The 11,459-nt window shown below is 33.3% G+C and overlaps 1 protein-coding gene across 1 annotated transcript; it reads right to left on the bottom strand.

Annotated features, from left to right (window-relative positions):
• Positions 1-4,360: 4,360 nt before the first annotated feature.
• On the bottom strand, positions 4,361-9,815 carry LOC106465665 (protein FAM166B-like). The gene is made up of 4 exons (XM_013925900.1): positions 9,790-9,815; positions 7,528-7,603; positions 5,586-5,688; positions 4,361-4,995 (listed from the first exon to the last, which is right to left on the bottom strand). Exons 1-4 carry the CDS (start codon positions 9,813-9,815, stop codon positions 4,361-4,363), a joined length of 840 nt encoding a protein of 279 aa, XP_013781354.1.
• Positions 9,816-11,459: the final 1,644 nt, after the last annotated feature.

Below are 11,459 nucleotides of genomic sequence, written 5' to 3'. Positions count from 1 at the left end.
CCCACGGGGTGCCTAGATACCTCTCTAAGTTTCACAACAGTTCCGGCCATGGAGGCGTTAATAATGTGACGGTCAATCCCACTATTCGTTGGTAAAAGAGTAGCCCAAGAGCTGGTGATGACTAGCTGCCTTCCCTCTAGTCTTACACTGCTAAATTAGAGATGGCTAGCGCAGATAGCCCTCGTGTAGCTTTGCGCGAAATTCAAAAACAGACAAATGTAGGCAAATTATTTTTACAGAAATATATGGAAAAGCATAAGAAACGACTTGCTTAGTAATATATGGAACCTTTCTTTGAATATCTTTTACGATTCCAAGTATTAATATCAACAACACCCATTGCATTCAACAAATGCTATTTTTCAAGTCAAAATTTTGGCTAATGGTTTTGCATACCACAGAGACAATTTTGACAAGTTTATTGATACAAGAAACTTTTATGAAATGTTATGAGCTGACTTCCAATTAATATACAAATCTATACTAGTCCTTTTATTTTCGTCTTTCTAATAATAAAAGTATTTTCCACCAGACTATTTTAAAAGGGTAATTTCATTGTTTAGTAAACTTTGTATTGGGACAAAGAGTGTTCAAACAACAAAATGTTTGAACTTCTATACAAATTATAAACTTGGTGAAAATGTCAACTACATATACATTAACATAAAATAACAAACCACAGTTTTTACAAAACCGAAAACTTTTGTCTAATAAAATCATCAAAAATATTAGCAAGTATTGATGTCAAATATCTTCCTATGCTGATATCACATGCACTATACCATTAAACAATGTAACTTTTTAAAATTATAAGTACTTTTGAAACACAAGTAGATAGAAAATATCATCACTAATCATGCATTCTAAATCTATTGGGAACTTTAATGAAGAGTGGACTAATGGTAAATCTTACCAAAGTTCTTAAAATTAAACTAGTAGAGCTTAGAAACAAAATAATCCATTTTTGATGCATAAGTATCAAAACTCCAAGCTAAAAACTTCCTAAATTAAATAATCGTAATTATTTTTCTATACAAAAATGTTTACACATTTGAAGTACTTCTTATGTGAATGTTAATAAAATGGATATACTCGTGCCATGTTGTATCGCATAGTGTGGGTGTACCCCCCCCCGCCCAATTCTGAGGGTCGATGACTATGGTTATTTATTCTTCGCTACCTGCACCAACTTTCATAATTCATGATTATTTTCTCCAGTCCATTTTATAATGTAATCGAGCATGCGAGTCTTTCCTTGCTTCTCGCTCTTTTTTCTTTCATTTTATCCATCAGAATATCGGCTAACTTCCTTAAGACATATTTATATGTCCAAAGTAGAACATCTCCCGTTTCATGATAACAATGAAATATAATTATACACTTAAACAAGGCAAATGTAGCTTTGTACTGTTACGTAATCTGAATTTTCGAGAAACTCTCCACACACCTATGAATATAACCAACGCGACGCGTCAAAAAACAGTATATATTATTGGTTTGCTATAGTTGGTATACTATTAACGCTTATTAATCGGAAAACTTCAGTTATTTGGCCAGACATATTTATAAATTTCGAATATTACAAATCATTTAACTTCAGTGGATTCACATCGAACATTAGTACTTTTACGAAAACATTACCTAACTTCAAGGGTGGGAAACTCGGCGAAGAACACAGAGCTAGCTAGCTCCCTGTGAATCAACTTCAAATTAACTCGCTCATCGTGAAAGATATTAAGGAAGTTCCAGTTTGTAAAACTTCTGTATATAAATCATTGTCTGTAATAACTGTTATTGTGTGCACCAATCTTGTTGGCAAATATCACAAATTGGATATATATCGACATTTACTTAACTACTAAATCTAAGTTACAATTTAACTCAGTTTTAGGCTATTTGAAATTGTAATACGTAACATTATGCAGTGGAAAAAATCATGCCAAGTTGAGGGAAGAATAATTTTGTGGTCCTCATGTTTTGTGGATAATCCTAATCGGAATACTATTATCAGCCAAGAATGTTACATAGAGTGACAACGTTTAGAAATTTGATCTAGTATATTATAATACCGAACTGTTTGACGAATCAATTATTAAAAACAAAACCTCAAAAAATAAATCTCTGACTCAAATTGGTAATATAAATCTAAAATGGTATTTTTGAAACAAAGTAATTGATACTAAGTATTCTCGTGGTTGTCGTTTCCTCAAAACTTATTAGCATATCCCTCAGATACCATCGTCACGTTGCTATGTGGATTTTCCGTTCAATCGTAGGTTGTGTGAACAAACCTTACGCCACCTATGATCTTGCCTTTCATAAACCAATTTAATCAAAAAATAATGAATGGGATTATTACAGATATATCATACTGTAAAACACAAGGTGGAGTGGAATTTAACGCCATAAAAATAGTAAAGAGGAAATACCATTTATAACAATAGACAAGTTGTTTGCACGTTGCCAAAATAGCGATTCCAACAAGATTACTGAAAGATCATTTTGTTGAATATTTCATGCATCAATGCGAATTTTATCTGTTAGTACACATGACGTCAAAAACAATGTAGAATACTGTAATGTATTTTGCAGAATATTTTATCTAAAATGCTAGTTACATAACAAATAATGTCATATTTTTATACTTTGACAGATCAAAAACAGAAATAATAATTAATCAATTTCTTTAAGTTAGTGTTATTTCTTATTTATTTTCTACAGTACGAAATATCAATATGATTAAGATATATTAATAAACGTACAAATAATTCTTGTGTGCGTGAGGAATACTAACGACCACGAAAATTATTATATACACATACATATTACTAATACACAATAGACATATAAAACGTACGAACGATAAGTTGTATCAAACGAGATAATTTAGAGGTATTGAAGTAAATAAAACTAGTTTTGTTTTTAATTGTGACTCTACATAACATAACTGTTATAGATCAACAAGTTAATTTAAAATACTAACGGGAAATAAACCACCAATGTAATTTTCAGCGTTCTCTATTGGAAAGTACAGTGTATACGAAGCAAGAAAAATGTCTGCAAACTGCAGTGTACAATAATGTCAAAAACTCGTGTTAGATTTTTCAAGAATTGAAGTTTTGGTTCAAAACAATATAATACGCTAACAAGTGCCACTTATACTTAGAGATAGTGTAGGAAAAATCTGTTTCATTATATTTTCCGCAAAGTTATTCATGATATTACTTAAAAACACAGTTAAATCCTTGCTGTTCCTTTGCGAGGCACATAGAGCCAATGCTTTGAAACTTCGGTTTCAGGTAGTGCAAGCGGATGGGAATGGTGGTTCGTTCCTTCTGGACGGCATATAAATATAATATTAAATAAACTAGTTTACCAAATCGTATTGATTTATTATTATTATGGAGGAAATACTAACAACATCCAAACAACAATCCTTAGAGAACTATTTTTAAAAAAATGAAACCGAGCGCCATCAACAAAAACAACCCAACATCAATATTTGGCATGATAAAGAACGTTCGAAGGTAAAGTTTTAAAAATCAAAATAAAACTGACTACAAAAATCGCTCTCTGAATCTAAGAAAATTTAATGTACAAAAGTTCACCATTTTATAAGAACTTAACATTGCACACTGTCCATGAATTACTTGATATTTTATAAGAACTTAACATTGCACACTGTCCATGAATTGCTTGATATGTTATAAGAACTTAACATTGCACACTGTCCATGAATTGCTTGATATTTTATAAGAACTTACTATTGCACACTGTCCATGAATTGCTTGATATTTTATAAGAACTTAACATTGCACACTGTCCATGAATTTCTTGATTATTCTTTGCGGGTAATATAAACAATACGGATATTTTCAATTAAGTCAGGTGTAGTTCATGTTAAAACAAAATACACGTTGCAAGTCCACTTAGTTCAGAATAGTTCCAACTCTGTGTTCGTCGTACCCTGGAAAGAAACTATAACAAGTTTTACAGGTTATGCGCGTACACTATATGCTGTAAACATGGGGCAAACTAAAGTGAATATATAGCACATAACAACTTTAAATCGTTTCTTTTCCAAGATACCTATTGTACTCCACTCATTGCCTACATCATAGTATGCTCTTTGTAGTTCCACCTAGCAAAACACCATCCATATTGTTCAACAGTAAATCTGTATTGTGTTTTAATTGTTAATTTCTGTGAATATAAGATTAGAAAATATTAAATATTTCCCCACTTATATATTTAAAATAACCTAAAGTATGGTTTAAATGTTTAGATGCTTGTAATTTTTAAACGTACTAGGAAAAAAGGGAAAATGTGAACGCTCTCTCTTTCAACTTTTCAACTTGTTTTAATTTCCATCATTTTCTCTTTCGCCATCTTGAACATTAAAAGTTTCCAAACGAGGAGTAGTGTTCTTGTTTTTCTGTGAGTTAAAATCTCGAATATTATTCAAAGCAGCGGCTGCTCTGGCATACGTGACACCAAGGCTGGCTGTCGAGCTTCGAAAGTTAGGCACGTAACCTTGGTAGCCTGGAATGTAGGTTTTAACGCCTTTTTTGTATGTAGAAGGAATGCGATTCCAAAGAAGGTCTTGTTCAAATATGTTAACACTTTCGACATCACCTACAGCTGTCACTGATTGATAACTTGAATTCGAGGGTAAGTTAGTTGAATGATTTAGAACCTGGTCGTTCTTGCTTTCACTCAGTACTAAAGGAGAATCCATGACTCGAGATTCAGGAGGTATGTTTTCTAACAAATCAATGATTTTGTCAAGCTTTTTCTCCAACTCTCCACTGTTGTTGAACCGGTGAACCGGAGTGATTCCTAGAGTTAGCTGCTTGGACAACATGTCTGGTTCTGATCTCCATTTTTGAAGGTTTTCTGAATTACGCTCCGACCTGTTTTGTAACGACGGCGTTAGGATCTCTAGTTCTTGTCGAAATGATCTTCCCATCAGAAACCTTCGACCTGGTAAATGACCTGATAAAAACGTTTGTTAAAGTAATTCAAGTTTCAGAAAGAAGTCACTCCTATCAGAAGAAAAAAATATATACATTAAAAAAAGGCCAAACGTTCCTTTAAAATATCTTAAATAATACAATATTAACTATAAACCCAGACATTATTAGGTATGTTACTATTCTGATAATTCTTAACAACCGCTCGTAACAAGTGTAGTTTACTTTGTTGAATTAAAGTGGTATCTATATCCCATGTCTTGCTTCCTATCCCAAAACTAAATCACAGTTTCTATCAAGTAAAAAAAATATCATAAACTTTTTTACAACTTCTTACACTATAAAGCTACAACTACGAGATTCAATGTGTTATACTGATTATCTTTATAAATGGTTGATTAACTGGAATACTATGGTTTACACGCAAAACTTCTAAACGTTCAATTGCGTGACATATTTAGGGTACAGTAGTACGTGTATCTTCGTTCAAAATTCTCCTCATTGTGTATGGCTGAAAGCAGCAATAAAATATGCAATGATGCAAACATTTTTCACGAAGAATTCTATCAACTCCAAGTACACACATATATTTTATAAATAAACAAGACTCACCAGTGTAACCGGCTACTGTGCGCACCGGCATGCCAGAAGAAGGAGCTCCTGTGTTCAGATTATCATAGCTTTGCGTGAGAGGTGAATGTTTCCCATAGCGACCCTGATAAATGGTGAAAACAAAAGTTCTAAAGTTTTTAACTATCTTTTAATGGTGACTTCTGATTCACCGAACTTCGATTCCAGTGAAAACTGTATCAGACAAAGAAATTAAAAACAGTTCTGGCTTCGTTGCATGGTCAACAAGCAGTGATATGCAAACGTTATTATGTCAAAACATTATCCGTAAATCTACTGTGATACCAGACAGTTTGCTTGTTACAGGTCTCCCCGGATTGATTCGTTACTGCCCAAGTCAGTGATTTTACATACATTAATAAATGTTTGGTTAATTACAGAATTACGCCCCCATGTATTTCATATATATACCGAAACCTTTATCAAAATGAAGGCACGAAATAATTTTACGTACAAGAGAGGTTAAGGTTCAATATACAGTAGATCTCTGTTTCAGGTCAGTCGTTGTTAGTTGCGAAGGGAACGAGGATAAACTGAAATTTATCCCTCTTCAGTCACGAACTTTCCAAACTAAAACAAAAGACTAACCTCTTGACAATATTGTTATTTGTAAAACTAACCAACATATAACACTGTTTCTTTCGCATGTAAACAAAACAGCCTTATCTTTACATAGTAATATTTGTGTGTTAGTGTTTGTTTGAAGTTAAGCACAAAGCTACATGATGGGCCATCTGTGCTCTGCCCACCAAAGGTATCGAAACCCGGTTTCTAGTATTGTAAGTCCGCAGCCACTCGGGGCTACATAGTAATAAAAAAACAGAGTATAAACATATACTTGCCAGTGTGTTTCCAGTGTGTTTAACTTATCAGAAAGCAATATTTCTAATAAACATACATAATTGTGCCAATGTTGACCGAAAGAGTCATTCTTCTTAATTCTAGAGACGAGTTATAACCCGTCTTTGTAAAAAACAAACAAAAACCCTAGTCTAAAAACATGTTTGTTAGTGTAAAGAGAAGGGATAAATTGAAAGGCTGTTGAAAGGCTGTGCCATACAGTTTAAGCTCTAGAATCCAAGTGTCTAATTGAAAAGGCTGTGCCATACAGTCCAAGCTCTAGAATCCAAGTAGCTACTTGAAAGGCTGTGCCATACAGTCCAAGCTCTAGAATCCAAGTGTCTAATTGAAAAGGCTGTGCCATACAGTCCAAGCTCTAGAATCCAAGTGTATACTTGAAAGGCTGTGCCATACAGTCCAAGCTCTAGAATCCAAGTGTCTAATTGAAAAGGCTGTGCCATACAGTCCAAGCTCTAGAATCCAAGTGTCTAATTGAAAAGGCTGTGCCATACAGTCCAAGCTTAGAATCCAAGTGTCTAATTGAAAAGGCTGTGCCATACAGTCCAAGCTATAGAATCCAAGTGTCTAATTGAAAAGGCTGTGCCATACAGTCCAAGCTATAGAATCCAAGTAGCTACTTGAAATGGTTTTATCACATAGTCCAAGCACTAAAATTATTCTGTTTTTGTTTTTTAATTACAATTTCCATAACTAACATAGATTTAGTTAGTTTGAAAAACAAACAGGGACGAACTACGTAATACCAGTACGTTACTTCATTAGAAACATTGTTGTTAATGTAATATCTTCTACACTCAGTTCATGCACTGGAATCAACCTTATCCTTACTCACTGAATGAGTTTTGTATACTTTACAAGAATAATAAAGGAGAACAAAAACTGTGTAGCAAGTCACATGCTTGCTATTTGAAAATAAAAGGAATTAAACGCACTTTATTGTAATTCATACACACAAAAGGATTATACAGCATGTTAATCGTACGTTCGATGTTTTAGTTAGTCGAGCTTAAGTAAAGGTAAACTTGGATATGTATACTTTTAACAGGTAATTTTTTATACTTACCCTAAAAGCAAAAGTTGTAGCCTTTCCATAAGGTTGTCCAATGTATTTGCGTATACCGGGGACATACCCCGTGTACCTAGATATGAAAACATACTTTTGTTATTAAACATCGCAATGTTTCCTTCTTTATCGCTCGGGAGACATTTTACGACATTTCGTTTGACAGCTAGATACAATAAAACACCATAAGTACATCAACCAGTGCAAACATGCGTGAGAAATATTAAATGTGAGGCTACCAATGTTCTTGTACAAAATAAAAGAACCAACTGAAGTAAAGAGTACACGATAGCGTTCCAGAAAGGTTCAAGTATCAGTTTAAATTTGTTTTGTTTTGTCTAAAGTTAAACTAAAATACAGTCTTTGCAAAAATGTTTGCATATCTTGTAACAAATAAGATAATTATTATTAAGGTGGAATAGAGATACAATTATGCCGTCAAACTGAGAAATGCGTGCTATATTAAATATCTACATATGTAATTTGTATAATGAAACAGGTTCTATTGGAACAGCAAACAATTTTATCAAACACCTGTAAAAACAGAGGTAATTCAACATTTAACCTATGACAACAAAACCTTACCAAAATATAACATAAAATTATTATAAATAGCGTCTGTAACCTTATATCAGATCATATTAAACATTCAGTACTTGGTTGGTCTTCCTCGTACTCTAATAACCTCCGCAAGACATCCTGTCGACGAGGTTATTGATTTCATCCCAACGTCACCAAAAAGCGTGGCAACTCAGCTACAATAGCTGGTTTAGGGTCGTGGTTACCAATTTTCCGGCTCAGTTATACTTAACAGGCTGGAGATTTTTGCTGGCCATGGCAATCTTGTAACACCTTCCTTGTCGAGATAATCCTATAAAAAGATGCACACTGTGGGCAGAGACATTATCGTACTGGAATATAAAGTTACAGCCAAACCTTGCCCTAGCATTAGGCAGAAATATCGTCTCCATGTGATGCCCGTAGGAGGTGGCATTGACGTTTCACTGGTAGGATATGAAGAGAGATTTTTCCATCATGATGAATAGCTGCCCAAACATGTACTGCACCACCTCGTGTGTATTCCCTGTGGGAAAGACATTCTTCTGTGATATGTTTTCCAGGCAAATAACGAACATGAATCCTACCGTCATCTTTAACAAGTCGGAAATAGGACTCGTCTGAAAAGATGACATGCCGCTAGTGTCCTAACTGTACGTTTGCATGCTGTCTTGCCCAAACAACATGGTGACAGCAGTGGATTCTGATTGATATTGGTTTGCAGATAGCCCTTCTGGAAGAATAACCTTGCTTGGTCAGTCTCCTGTTCACCATTCTTCTGGATACCCTGGAATGTACGTGTTCATGCCGTTCTTGTCGTAAGGTGTTGCAATACTTCTTTCAACCTTGATTTGTTAACCTGATCAAAATACGGTCATCTCGTTTGCTTCATATCATTTCTGGACAGTCTAACAATTTGATGCCCTATAACTTCTAGCACATGACGAGGCATGACTCTACACCAAGTATAGATATATTGTCTGAACAAAGTTTTGATCTGTTTCGAAAAAGAGTATACCAAAAGCACACTATTTGATACAAAACAGCTGTGTATGCATGTTTGACGAACAAATGCTCAAAACAACATAAACAGACCAGAATAACAACTCGTACATGTTTGTCCGATCATGAGCTACCTTTTCTGTTACTACTAGGGCATGTACTCAATAACTATTCCACGTATCAATATAAATGTAAATAGCATCGATATAGAACACTGTGCAAACATTTTGGCTAATACTGTAGATTATCTCATGTTAATGTTCTATCTGAATTATTTAGAATGTAATCATTCAGGAAATACCAAAAATATGTGAGTATATTTTATAAGTCATTATAACAGCCTTGTAATATTTTATAAATCATTATAATAAACATTATAAGAAAAGTAATACTCACAACTCAACATGAAGTTGAGATTTTGACCAAAAAGTAACACTATTGAAGCTTATCACTACGATTGAAGGAGTTGAAATTCATTTTATCTTAGGCGAAAAACAATTTTAATATCTTTCATAAAATATCTATAACACACGCACACATGCACAAATTGTAGTGTATATCTAGCATTATTTAAAGTTAACAATTATATTGAAGATAGAGAATGCGTGTGAGAAATTAAATTAGTGTTATTAGTTTGTAAATATCAGTATTTGAATAGAACTTATCAGTAAATTCATAATAAATCACTTTCAGTTATTTTACCCTGGAATATGAGCTCCTGAAGACATCACATTCAGTTATTTTACCCTGGAATATGAAGACATCACATTCTAGTAGAGTGCTAGAAATTCTCACCAACAAGTCCTTCTTTTAGTGGAATTACCTGGAAAATGGTGTAATAGATGTGTGCTGTATACTTAAAAAAAAATACAATTATAATTCTTTGTTCTCATGCCAAGAAAAGGTAAGCAAAATATGATCAAGAAGTCTAAGATGAGAATCTTAGCAAAGTCGGACACTAAATCCTTTAACCAGGAAGTACCCTTCAAACTGTTCTTTCTTTTTTGGCTGAGACAAGTTTTACAGAGCAACGAAACTTCCACAGTTTCTCTTTCTGACAAATATTATAAAAATTGCAAATAATAATTGAAAATGGAAAAAAAATGAATGCTGGATTTATATTGTTGTATCAAAGCACTTCTAGCTCAAAATCATTTTTACGGCAGGTTCTTATATGATTTTTGCTAAAATAGAAGTGGATGTATTTATATAGCAGAATGATTTCCTCACATGTTTGATTTTATTGAGTAGGTGGGTATTATATAAGTTTTTGCTTGGTTTGATATAGTATGTGTTTTTTCGAAGTTTAAAAATAGGTGGATTCACTAATTGCCAAGTCATTAAGCAAAAAAAAAAATTAAGATTCAGGTTAATAACTTAATTTGTCCTTTTTTCTTTCTCAATACAAACATATTACAATCACTGATATAACAGTATCAAGAATGCAAGATAACAGATTACTTCCTGTTTAAAGTACGAAACATTTTCATAACGTATCAAACGGTTCCCCAAAGATTTAAAATATATATATATTAAAAAACTATAGGACGATATCATTCACAAGCGTTTTAATGGTCGCTAAGACCATGAATATTTTGAAAGAATCCTTGAAGGTAGTAGCAAAATTTCATTTAGTAAAACTTCAAAAGTTTGAGATGTAGTTACAAAATAATGGAATTTAGATACTAGATATTGGTTTTTCATAAGTCTAAAGAGCGTTCGAATTCTCTTTTGAAGAAATATATTATTGGGTATTTAAAAAAAAAAAGTGGTATTTAAACCACCATAACTTCTTTCAAATGTGTGAAAAAGATCGAAATCGAAAATCTCTCTAGAACAACATTATTTTAAGAAACGCTTGGACATGATTATATATTATAAAAGTTGTCTTATAAAATCTATAAATTATAATATTTGAAAGGATTTCTCAAATTGTTTGAAACATTGTTAACATAACGAACCTTGCTATTTTAGTTTTATTTAGAAGGTGGCTAGTTTTCTGTTTGTAAATGCAACCTCACTCTCACGTATTTTTCAAACTATCTAAACAAAAAGTAGCGATGTGATGTGAGAATATACTGACAAGAAGTAGCGATAGGATGGGAGAATATACTGACAAGAAGTAGCGATGGGATGGGAGAATATACTGACAAGAAGTAGCGATGGGATGTGAGAATATACCGACACCAAATAGCAATGGTATGTGAGAATATACTAAGAAGAAGTAACGATAGGATGGGAGAATATACTGACAAGAAGTAGCGATAGGATGGGAGAATATACTGACAAGAAGTAGCGATAGGATGGGAGAATATACTGACAAGAAGTAGCGATGGGGTGGAGAATATACTGACAAGAAGTAGCGATGGGAT

The sequence above is a fragment of the Limulus polyphemus genome, unplaced genomic scaffold (assembly GCF_000517525.1).
Source record: "Limulus polyphemus unplaced genomic scaffold, Limulus_polyphemus-2.1.2 Scaffold2016, whole genome shotgun sequence".
Lineage (NCBI taxonomy): Eukaryota > Metazoa > Arthropoda > Merostomata > Xiphosura > Limulidae > Limulus > Limulus polyphemus.
This window is presented reverse-complemented; position numbering and strand designations above follow the sequence as displayed.

Coding starts and splice junctions, on each gene's coding strand:
- LOC106465665 (XM_013925900.1), bottom strand. CDS start 9,815: ATGTCTTCAGGAGCTCATATTCCAGG. Junction 7,604..9,789: donor TCAGGAGCTCATATTCCAGG/GTAAAATAACTG, acceptor TTTCATATCTAG/GTACACGGGGTATGTCCCCG. Junction 4,996..5,585: donor CACAGTAGCCGGTTACACTG/GTGAGTCTTGTT, acceptor CGTTTTTATCAG/GTCATTTACCAGGTCGAAGG.